Source organism: Anguilla rostrata, chromosome 15 (genome assembly GCF_018555375.3).
Source record: "Anguilla rostrata isolate EN2019 chromosome 15, ASM1855537v3, whole genome shotgun sequence".
Lineage (NCBI taxonomy): Eukaryota > Metazoa > Chordata > Actinopteri > Anguilliformes > Anguillidae > Anguilla > Anguilla rostrata.
This window is the reverse complement of record NC_057947.1, coordinates 12,518,218-12,530,569: the sequence shown is the minus strand read 5'-3', so window position 1 is coordinate 12,530,569 and position 12,352 is coordinate 12,518,218. Positions and strand designations below refer to the sequence as shown.

At 45.7% G+C, this 12,352-nt stretch overlaps 1 protein-coding gene across 10 annotated transcripts in view; it reads right to left on the bottom strand.

The window, feature by feature from the left end:
- Positions 1–349: 349 nt before the first annotated feature.
- LOC135241075 (syntaxin-binding protein 5-like) overlaps positions 350–12,352 on the bottom strand; it is a 99,207-nt gene continuing 87,204 nt past the window's right edge. For 6 of the 10 annotated variants that reach the window (XM_064311189.1, XM_064311195.1, XM_064311193.1 and 3 more), the window contains 6 exons: positions 9,224–9,463; positions 8,442–8,805; positions 6,480–6,645; positions 4,272–4,383; positions 3,598–3,818; positions 350–3,233 (listed from right to left, as the gene is read on the bottom strand). In XM_064311189.1, the coding sequence (XP_064167259.1) occupies positions 3,192–3,233; positions 3,598–3,818; positions 4,272–4,383; positions 6,480–6,645; positions 8,442–8,805; positions 9,224–9,463 (1,145 nt within the window). In that variant the 3' untranslated portion in view covers positions 350–3,191. Of the gene's footprint in view, positions 3,234–3,597; positions 3,819–4,271; positions 4,384–6,479; positions 6,646–8,441; positions 8,806–9,223; positions 9,464–10,801; positions 10,901–12,352 lie in introns of all 10 variants that reach the window. The other 4 variants (XM_064311187.1, XM_064311188.1, XM_064311190.1 and 1 more) reach the window with 1 other exon arrangement.

Genomic DNA, 12,352 nt, shown 5'->3' with positions numbered 1-12,352 from the left:
ATTAGCAACTGTTTTAACCAGTCTGAACCATTATTATGATTTATTATGTACTATTTTAACTTTCTTCCCCTTCAGAATCAGAGCATCATTATAAACTGAACTGGATAAAGTACTTTTTCAAACTACAACATTTCAGCCCTATGACCGGCGCAATGAAATCATACCCTTCAAACTCTTTCATACTCATATAAACCATTTCCTGTTTTCAACATCAGTGCTAGACAACAATGATGTCTCAACAAATGCTTCCATTCTAATCTCAACAAAAACCTTTAGCAGAACAGGACCTTGATGCTCATTGGCCATAAAGTTGATCATTGCAAAAACAAAGAGAACACAAAGTCTCCCAAAGAGTGTACATCAATCTATGTTTATTTTGCTTTAATCTGCATCAACATATTTCCATAATTTTTTGAGTAACCTCTATTACACTACTATAATATCAACAAGAACAGAAGATGTCAGAATCCAGTTAAACAAGACAAACCTTTGTTGAAATTTTGCATGAAACCAGGTAATGAGCCATTAATGCAACTACAGACAGAGATCCCGTTTCAGTGACTTTCATAGAATCCGGAATATCAGGTATGATACCTTTCATAAACGGGAACATTAGCCATATAGGACAATCCTGAGAAATGCAATTCTCAATTCCCCATGTTTTACACTCTATTACTGAAAATATCAAGAGAAACACCCAGTCTATTGTTATTGTCACAGATAGCCACCACAGACTGTGACACAGCGAGTCTACAGCTCATTGAGAACACAGGGGCAGAAGCAAGGTCACTCTTCTCTTTTTCATTAAGGAGTACAACAGACTGCCCGCTGCATACCATCTCAAACCAAGCCTGTATGTGATCTGTGGAGTTAAGGAGAGCTATTGCTCTGGTTTGGCAGGAATCAAGTAAAGGTTTATATCTTCGTTTAAAAGCCTATGAGTCATGCTGTAATGTCCATGAAAGAGAATGTGGTATCTGTAAGTACCTATAAACCATAATGTGTTTAATTTGAGGACCCGTAAGGTTGAATCAGAAACAAAAAGGGTTGTGATAATGCTCAGGGTGTGTGTGGTCCAGAGTTGTGTAAAATGTATAAATTGGGGGTCATAGTGGTTTTTATCATTTCTGATAGTTCCTTTGGATTATTTATTATTATTATTTTGGTCAAAAGGGTGGGGGTGTGGGGCACTGTAATGCTTTCAGCCATTTTAGACCTTCGGATAAAAGACATTTTCACTTTTAGATCATTTGCAAACAAATTCTATCGTGTACTTGTGCCAAAATCACTCCTCATTGGAGATTAAACACATGATGCACTAATATTGATCTGTTCAACATATACATTACAGATATTATCGAACATTCTATTCACAAACATTTACAGTTTCACGGTTATCACCATGAACTATGGGAGAAGGGCTTATCTCTCTGAGAATCTACAGTGATATGCGCAAAACCGAAACAACCGCACACAAAACCTCTGATAAGAGAGCATAGAGCCAAATGTGTATCTATGCAGACTGCAGCGTCTGTGGTTGCCATTTTCCTCACCACTGCCTTCCATTTACATACAAATTCATATATTCAACTCATATTTCTCAGATATTAGAAATATATCTTGTATTTAAGAAATAGGATCAGTGTATATATGTAGTACTGTATATATCCATTAAAATGGCACCTACAAACTTCCCCATGCTGATGTAATGGATATAAATGAATAAGCAGCAGGCAAGCACAATCATTAATGATAAAACACAATCAAACATAACTCTGAATGACACCATTGATTTTGAAATGCCTGACCATCTCACAAGAATATTGAATAATATACTCCTAATTCCTGTCATTCATGTTAATTGCTTTGGCAGACAAATGCGTTTTTCATTGACTTGGGTGAAACAGACCTACTCACCAAACTTGCTACATGTAAGAAAGGCAGCAGGAAAAACAATGGATAAAGAAATAAAGTTCGTGACAAACAAAACCAAAACGTAAACAGACGTTCATTAAAGGCTAGCTTGAGTGATTGGCTATTTAAATCCATAGGAACTGCATTACTTCTACCACGTCACCATTTGCTAGTTTACATGTATCGACCGCCCCTCGATGTTATGGCACATTAAATTTGATTATGTTTAGAAATCTCTGGTAACAAAACAGTTACTCTTCATCACCTTTGGTTTCAAGACTGTATATTTACAACAACTTTTATAATATTTTGCCGGGGGATTAAACATTTTCCGAAGCCATGTTAATGACAATTAACAGCAGTCAAAAATTTCTGATGACAGCTTAATAAAGTGGACAGTGTAACAATATAACAAGAGAATGAATGACCTGCAACCAAGTGAAATCCAGGTTTCACACAGTCTCACACGGTCTGTCCAGTCTGGGTCTGTTCTTGCAAAGAGCATTGAGTGTGTATAGTGGCACTGTGTAGCAAAACAGCTGCTGTTTAAAATGTTACTCTTAAAACATAAAAAACAAACCCACCAGACCAAGATTATTTTGGCCTTTTATGCATTTATGTATTTTCTTTTTTTTATTCTTTTTATGGCTATTTCAAAAAATAGAAAGGGCTTTATTTTTATCTATGGTTCGTTTTTGTAATTGGTTTATAACACATTTAAATAAAACTTTATCTGAAGTAACATGCTGCTTCTAATATGGCAGTTTTATGTTTTTATATTTATATATATATATATAATTCCTCCACCTTGTTTCATGCAATCGGACTGATTTTATAGCTTCAGAGTGTCCGTCCATCTTGAGAGAGGATCCCTGTACAGACAGTTGGACTATAGTCCAGCACGAAGATGGAGGTGAGGTCCTGTCTCACAGTCCCCTCCTCGGTCTGTGTCCATGTCTCCACACCCTCTGTCCACAGCCTCATTCTGTGCTGAGCTTCGCCCCCACAGGAAACCCTGCACAGGGTGCTGCTGGGAATAGTAGGTCCTCCCTTACAAGAAACCCTGCACAGGGTGCTGCTGGGAATAACAGCTCCGCCCCCACAGGAAACCCTGCACAGGGTGCTGCTGGGAAGAACAGCTCCGCCCCCACAGGAAACCCTGCACAGGGTGCTGCTGGGAATAGCAGGCACAGGCAGCGCGGTGCGTCTGTTGGAGTGAAGGTCCCATTCCCTGCTCTGAGTTCTGGTCTCGGAAGGTAGAGGAGACTCCACCCCCTTTAAAACTGATACCACTTCTTATCCTTGCATTTCAGCATCAGCTGTGAGAGGGAATAGCACAGAATGATCAGAATGATTAAAAAGGTCCAGTCACTTTTAACAATCACTTTCTGTTGACAGAATACCTACAGTGCAATTGGGGTAAACTTCAATTCAGCTTAGTCTATTCAAGAAATGAACTGAAATTGAATTCATTTTTTTAAATTCCATAGAACATTACAGGCATGTTTTTTCTAATTCATTGATTGAATTTGTTCATTGTTCAAAATTTGCTGAACTGAATTCAGATGAACCCTAGCCCTGACAGACAGTGTATGTACTCAGGCTTTCAGCCATCCCTCTATCCTGTAATTGTGCAGTCTCCCCATCCCTAACCCCCTAATCCCATCCCCCCGGTGGCCCTACCTCGTGGGCGTGCTTGGAGAACATCTCCGCGCTGGACATCATGAGCGCAGTGCGCTCCTCCAGCTCTCCCAGTCTCTGGCCCCTCTCGTCCAGAGCGATTCGGGCGCGGGCCAGGTCCCCCACCACCCCCCCGGCTGCGGCCTTCATGCCCTCCATCCCGGCCTGGCCCGGGATGTGCTGGGCCAGGCTCCGCGATGCCTTCCCTGCCGCGGCCTCTCCGACTGGGGCACAGACAGACAGACAGAGCCCCAGTCAGTGACCTCCAGCAGCAGGCCAGAACCTGGGCTGAGGAGCCCAGCCTGAAGCACTCACAGCCAAAGCTATATCAGAGTGCGCTTGCTTACTTATTTTAATCTCTTTTTAAAGTTCAACATTTCATGTTGTTTCTGAAATTATTGGCTGTAGTTGAAAATGTGATTTTATGATTGAGTTGAACCGAGCACATTTTATTTCTCAACACAAATGTATATACGTGTCACACAAGTCAACAGCACTAAAAGTGGGTCAGAGATAGGGAGAGAGTGAGCAAGTGAGAAAGAGACTAAGAGAGAGAGAGAAGCAGAGAAATAAGGATGCAGAGAGTGCGAGGAGCAGAGAAAGATCATGAGCGCGAGATCATGCGCTGCTGTCACACAGGAAGTGGTGAAGCGGTAAAGTGGCAAAACGTCACTCACACAGCTCCTCTCTGTCGAAGGTCTGGGCGTTCCCACCAAAAAAGCCCTTGAGAAAGCCTCTGTTCTGCACCTCGGGGGTCTCCACCGGGACAAAGAGCTCCCCCAACATCTCCTGTAAATGATGAACTAATCAGTTACGGAAATAAGCTGGCATTTCAATCGGTTAGAGTGAGGAAAACGTGTTATCTGACTCCACAGACTTTAAAACCTGTTGCAAGAGATTTTGCATGCCAGAGCAAGTTTGCATATAGGCCTATTGAATGGGGAGTGCTCATATGAGCTAATTGGTGGCAAGACCCGGTACTCTGGAGAGTGAGACTATTTCCACTGCCAGGCGTCCGCCTAATCATTATTTAAGGTCAAGTCCTTCTATGCTGGCAGAGGAAATGAACGTTCGTCCTGTGCGTGAGGAAGTGCTTCAGCCACTCAGACCTGCGCATCGTATGCACGTATGTAGGATGCACTGTACTTTGGGTAACAATTTATCATGACACAATATGAGAATCAGCAATACCCGTGAAGAGACAGCTTTAATGATATGAACCGTTTCATTTATGATACAAGATACGGCAGATATTATACACTATGCACTAAGAAATAACACACTATCTAAAGAATTCTAAGACTTTGAAAACAGTCAGAAAAATACTCAGAGGAGACTATTATGGTACCAGGAGACTGTTAAGCAGACTCTCTCTGATTCTAGCATTTGGCTTCTCTTAAATGAAAGCACCTCCACGTTCAGAATGATCCTTTAACCATACTAGGTCCGGCCCAGACTACTCCCATTGTTTATTTATCGCCTAAATCCCCCAGCAGGGATGAGGCAGATTGTGTTAACTATCTCCCCTCCCTACAGTCATGAGAGTGAGCCAAGATGGCAACGGGAATTAGGGACATTGCATGACTAGGCAAATCCGTATGATAGCGGCTGCAGCGTGACTGTGGTATGACAGCAGATGCTGCAATATGAAACACTGATAGAGAAAATATCTACTTTGAAAGCAACAACAAAAAAAAAGATATGGTTCTATACAAAGATGGTGTGTCAGTCCAACAGAAGGTGGCAGTGTATAGCCATATAATTCGTATTACAATTTTATTACACTTCACAAGCAAAATATTTAAAATTTTGATTAAATAAAAATGTTTAATTGAATATTATTAATGATCATTGATAATGAATGTTGTAAATTGGCTGGTTGATAACTTATGATAATTAAAGATTGGGAAATTACCTGCATTCACAGTGTATGTATGTACATGCCGCCACTTACTATTCGGCCACTATGACAGCATCATATGGAACCAAACTCTGTCTTTACTGTGCATTATACTTCTTTATACATTTACCTCAGTTCCATCTTATTGTATGTGAAAAAGAATTAAATCCACACATCAGTATTGTGTCTGAAATCATAAGGAGTTGCCTACCAGAGGGTAGGAAAACTCCAATGACAGCATCATTTCTCATAAGTGTGTATCTGTATGTGTGAGTGTGAGAGTATGTGTGTGTGTCTGTGTGTGTGTGTGTGCGTGTGGGTGTGGGTGTGGGTGCGGGTGTGTGTGTGTGTGCGTGCATGTGTGCGTGTGATCAGTGGTGAGACACTGTATGAATATGCAGTTTCAGTTCCACTATTCCAGACTTATTTGGAGGGTCACATTATTCATCTGTTTCACTCACATTCAGGGAAACAAATGGAGCTAGTTCTCTATAATGCTTAATCCAGCTGGAATTTTAGTGAGGTCATTCAGAACGAAGACTTTGCTGCAGGGTTGATCAGTATGACTGCAGCTGGGTAAATGTAAAAGGTTATGCACTATATTTGATCATGCTAGTTCCGAAAGATCAAACAGTTAAGCAAAACAAAATTTCATGTAGATTTTTATTTTATATCCTTCACAGTGACAAAATGGGTAATGATATGTGATGATTACTTTCTACTGTAAACACTCACACACACACACATACATACAGGCCCACACATAGGCCCATATGCACGCACACACACACACACACACACACACACACAGGCACGCACACACACATACACACACACAGGCTCACACGCACGCACACACACACAGGCACGCACACACACAGGCCCACACGCACACACACACACACACACACACACACAGGCACGCACACACAGACACACACACAGGCCCAGACGCGCGCACACACACACACACACACACACTGACCTGTAGGCTGTCACACATCTCCTGGCTATATGTGATGCGCTGGATCTCAGTGGGGGAGCTCAGGTAGAGAGCCTGACCCCCGTTGGTGAAGCAGAAGGTTCGGGCGATGCGCATGTCCGTTAGGGGCAGGTAGTTTACGTCCAGCAGGGGGCGCAAGCTTGGCAGGCTGCAATTCAAAAAGGAAAAAGACAGTTGAGCACTACAGAAAAGTGTTCCTTGAGCTGCCTATCAAATCGGGGTGCTGCACAGCCACATGCAGGCTGGAGGTAGGAGTTTGTAATGAAAGGCGACGGTGACTGCTCTCATTACTGTAACTGCGCAAAGAGAGCGCTCAGCAGAGCGACACGTTCGCACATCCTGTGAGTCAGGCCCGAGATCAAACTGCATGCGACATCTGTGACATTTCGCCCCCACACGATAACCAATTTTAACATTTAACATCTCTGAATATTGCTGAATTGTTTCCATCACTGCAAACTCTTCCATCAGTTCAGGTGAAAAAGATATAACACAGCACCCTGTAAAGATATAACACAGCACCCTGTAAAGATATAACACAGCACCCTGTAGAGATATAACACAGCACCCTGTAAAGATATAACACAGCACCCTGTAGAGATATAACACAGCACCCTGTAAAGATATAACACAGCACCCTGTAGAGATATAACACAGCACCCTGTAAAAATATAACGCAGCACCCTGTAGAGATATAACACAGCACCCTGTAAAAATATAACACAGCACCCTGTAGAGATATAACACAGCACCCTGTAAAAATATAACACAGCACAGAGTGTCTGGGACATTGGTGTGACAGAGGTCCGGTTGGGATCAGTACCTGATCCTCATGCCATGGCTGTTGGCATAGTAGCAGGCCAGGCAGGGCTTGGTCTGTAGGGCCAGTATTGTCAGTAAGGGTCAGCAGCAGACACTAGGGATCAGTAGGAGACACTAGGGGACTGTAGTTTCAGAGAGGGTCACTAGGGATCAGTATTGGTTGGTAGGATCAGTAGGCACCAGTAGGGGTTAGTAGGTTCAGTAAGGGTTAGTAGCAGTTGCTAGGGTCAGTAAGGGTCAGTAGGAATCAGTAGCAGTTGGTAGGGTCAGTAAGGGTCAGTAGGAATCAGTAGCGGTTGGTAGGGTCAGTAAGGGTCAGAAGGGATTAGTAGCAGTTGGTAGGGTCAGTAAGGGTCAGTAGGAATCAGTAGCGGTTGGTAGGGTCAGTAAGGGTCAGTAGGAATCAGTAGCGGTTGGTAGGGTCAGTAAGGGTCAGTAGGGATTAGTAGCAGTTGGTAGGGTCAGTAAGGGTCAGTAGGGATTAGTAGCAGTTGGTAGGGTCAGTAAGGGTCAGTAGGAATCAGTAGCGGTTGGTAGGGTCAGTAAGGGTCAGAAGGGATTAGTAGCAGTTGGTAGGGTCAGTAAGGGTCAGTAGGAATCAGTAGCGGTTGGTAGGGTCAGTAAGGGTCAGTAGGAATCAGTAGCGGTTGGTAGGGTCAGTAAGGGTCAGTAGGGATTAGTAGCAGTTGGTAGGGTCAGTAAGGGTCAGTAGGGATTAGTAGCAGTTGGTAGGGTCAGTAAGAGTCAGTAGGAATCAGTAGCGGTTGGTAGGGTCAGTAAGTGTCAGTAGGAATCAGTAGCGGTTGGTAGGGTCAGTCAGTGTCAGTAGGAATCAGTAGCGGTTGGTAGGGTCAGTAAGTGTCAGTAGGAATCAGTAGCGGTTGGTAGGGTCAGTAAGGGACAGTAGGGATTAGTAGCAGTTGGTAGGGTCAGTAAGAGTCAGTAGGAATCAGTAGCGGTTGGTAGGGTCAGTAAGTGTCAGTAGGAATCAGTAGCGGTTGGTAGGGTCAGTAAGTGTCAGTAGGGATTAGTAGCAGTTGGTAGGGTCAGTAAGGGTCAGTAGGGATTAGTAGAGGTAGTAGGGTCAGTGGGCATCAGATGTCAGTAGGGTAGGGTCAGTACCTGAGCATCATGATGTGCCCGTTGGCGCAGAAGCAGGCCAGGCCGACGCTGCTGCAGACGGACACCACGTCGGCCCGCAGGACGAAGGACGACTCGGTGATGTTGTGGACAAACAGGCAGGTCTGCGCCGGCATGAGGAAGACCTTGGCCTGCCGCTCTGAGCACACCACCGCCAGGTGGCCCTCTCCGGCCATGTCCTGGGACGAGCCGGGCGACGCAGTCACCAGCTTGCGCTTTCGGGGCCTGTCGGGGTCCTCTGGGGCATGCGGGTCCATCCACACCTCGTACGGGTCAGGGATCAGAGCACCCCCACAGTCCAATGAGCCAAACATCAACACGGACCCCTTTAGCATCAGCACTACGCCTGGAAAACCAAGGAGTGAGCAGAGGGATATTATAGGAGTTAGCATTAGCATATAAAGACAGATATCAGACCTCTGGTCTCTCTTCTGTGAGAGAACCTAGGAGACAGGTAGAGTCATGTTTGACAATCATGTTTAACAAACATCTGTATACGGAACACAGTGTATGCTACAACATAGTTTAATAAGCAATATGATGTGGAATATTTAGCTGCAAGGGAAAGGGAGTGTGTGTCTACATGCTTCACGTGATAAACCCCAGTGAAGGCAACAAGGACATACAGTCACAACTGAAGTTTCATGTCTGTTTCATCTGAAGATCAACACCTTGTTACTCATAAATCACTGGGGCTTGCCTCTTCTAGACTGGTATGGAGTGGTCATTGGGGCTTGGCTCTAATAGAGTTGGGTGGGGCTCACCGCTGGGTGTCACGGTGACAGGCTCCTCCAATCGTTCCTCCTCCTGGGCAGGGACAGACAGGGCAAGGACGAGGGCGACGCCCAGGCTGGTGCCCACCCACAGGCAGGGGGTGGGCGCGGCGTCCGTCTTGTGGGCGTAGGACTCCATGAAGTGCAGCGTGGTCACGGCCTCCTTGGTCTCGCGGTCGATGCTGGAGACACTGGAGCTCCGCGAGCGGCTGAAGGAGTTCTCGCGGCTCTCTGCAGGGGGCGCCGGTAAGCGGCCCCGAGCGGGAGGGAGACACACTGGGTTAGACGTGCTTTAGCTACGGGCGCGGCCTGCACTTTCACACCACGGCTATGCTACTCTGGAAATGGCTGTGATTCCCCCAAATAAAAACAGAGACACTGGAAAGTCTGAATGTGGCAAGCGTAGGCAACGATGCAAAGAAAAAGAAACAAGGCACACACGCACATGGCCGCACAGACACACGCACACACACACACACACACGCACATGAACACACGAACACACGCACACACGCACACATGCACGCACACACACACGCACATGGCCGCACAGACACACGCACACACACACACACACGCACGCACATGAACACACGAACACACGAACACACGTACACACACACACACACACGCACGCACATGAACACACGAACACACGCACACATGCACACATGCACACACACACACACACACACACGCACGCACATGAACACACGAACACACGAACACACGCACACATGCACACATGCACGCACACACACACGCACATGCACGCACACACACGCACACATGAACACACGCACACACACGCACACATGCACGCACACACACGCGCACATGCACGCACGCACACACACACACACAGCATGTATAACACATTTAAGCTCCCTAAAATGCTGATTAATAAACTTTTGACTGTCAGGTGACGTGACTGATGCCAGTGATTTAGCTGAGACCACTGCAAGCAGAGGTAGGAAGCAGGGAACGGCATATTGCCAGGGAGAGACTGATGATTTTCACCATGGCGACGGCTCAGTAAGGCTTAATGCGAAAGCTTCCCTTCCCCTCTTTAACAGCAATCCAGAGACCCAGCGGCCTAACTGCAGACACACAGCATAACACAAGCACATGTCTCTACTAAGCACAGGTAGGCATGTCATAGTCCCATATCAAAAACCCTTCACAGGCACAAATTCAGTTGAAACCTTGGGTACTAAATTGAAATTGAAATCGGTTTTATGCAGGCATTGCACAATGCACCCTGTAATAAATGTAAACAAATGATGAACAGCGAACAACAGGGATAAATGTGCACGACTGTGCAGCCAAACATGGAAACGCACGTCGACTGTGCAAAGCGTGCGCAGGATGAACATGGTCGGAGACAAACGCGTCGCTCAGCCGAGCAAGAAACGCACGGCGGACGTACAGATGAGCGCGAGCGAGCGTGACGACCGGGACAGCATCAGACGGAGGGGGGACGGGACGGGACGGGACGGGCGGCAAACCGCGGTGGACGGACCGGGACGAGACCGCGAACGCGCCGCGCCCAGCGGCCGGTGCGCTTACCTTTCTCGTTCCAGGCGTACACGGTGACGTGGTGCTCATCGTGAGAGTACATACTGACTCCGTGTAACTGCTGCAGCATTGCCCGCCGGGAAGCATAACCTACACAGCGCCACCCGCCAAATGCCCCACCCCCACGCCAGCCCCAACCACAGACAGACAGACAGTGCCAAACGATCACAGAGGGGGAAAAGAGAAAGATACGTCTCAGGTCGGAAAGCAGAGTTAGGCCCAGCCCAGCTCTCTCTGAAGAAGGGTCCTCCATACTTCATTCTACTTCCATTTTACTCATCTGGAGTGACTGCTGAACAACACGATGGAGCTTCTTCCATATTTCTTTCCCCTGTACATGCTCTATATTCCAGGTAAGGGAAGGAAGGGTGTAACTTCAGAGTTTTTGGAGCCTTAGAAAGACACTCCCCTTTCCTGGCCACTCCTTCCACCCTGACCTAACACAAAAAAGCCTGAACACAACGCCGCTGATGCTGGATCAGCCGGATGCACCAACAAGCAGGGAAATAAACAGGAACACAAAGTAACAAATTCAGAACGTGTCCTTAATGTGCTTTACGATATATTACTGCTCAGGCATCACAAGTTTTCATTGAATTTGAAAACCTATTTTTAAAGTGTGTACAGTGCTGTAGATGACCTGATCAGCTTATTTTATGTATAAGTTCACAGACTTGTTAGTAGGGAGGAATGTGGGGGCTGGGGGGGGGGGGGGGGGGTTCGGGGCTGCCGCAATTACACTGCCACTTTTTTAAGTGGATGCTAAACGTGTGCACCATCCGAACCTATTCAATTTTGAGAGCCACAATGCAAAGCATCTCATAATTAGCCTGTGTGGTGTATGCATACTGCAGTGACACAGTTGCATTGGCTAAAGAAAGAAAGCTGCCTCCAGGTGCATGTTGGGACAGACTGTTGTTGTTTACACCGTTTGTATCATTTGCCCTTCTTCTGGCTGGTTCACTTCCCCACAGTGTGTCTCATTATCAGCATGCTGAAGCTCCTGCTCTTAATTAACCTTTAATCATCACAGTGACCCTGCTGTGGCAGGGTACTGCAATAATTAAAAGTTAATTAAGAGCATGAATGTCAGAGCAGCCTGCAGGGGGCACCAAAGATATGAAATAGACAATGGCCAGGCTAGACCAGAAGTGCCACAGACGCTGCCACAGACGCCTTTACTTTTCATTTACATTTTCATTTACTTTTCATGCATTTCAGTGCATTTCAGGATTTAACAACGATCACACGCACCCTTTAAAAAGGCATTTCAGGTCTTTCATCTCTGCTTTATCCTTTTGCTTCTCAGCTGCAGGCAATGCTTGAGATTTTGTGTGAATGGATGCCCTGCAGATCTCAAGTTTTACAGTCAGTTCCTAGTTTAGAATGATTGATTGTTCCTGCATAAACAGTGGCCAAACTAGGGACACTTAAAAAAAATTCTCCAAAAAGAACACACACTAGCTTAGGGACTTTAATTTTACATGGAAACTAAACACATAACCCATTTGATTGATTCCCTATGGTATGTGAGGCAAAACT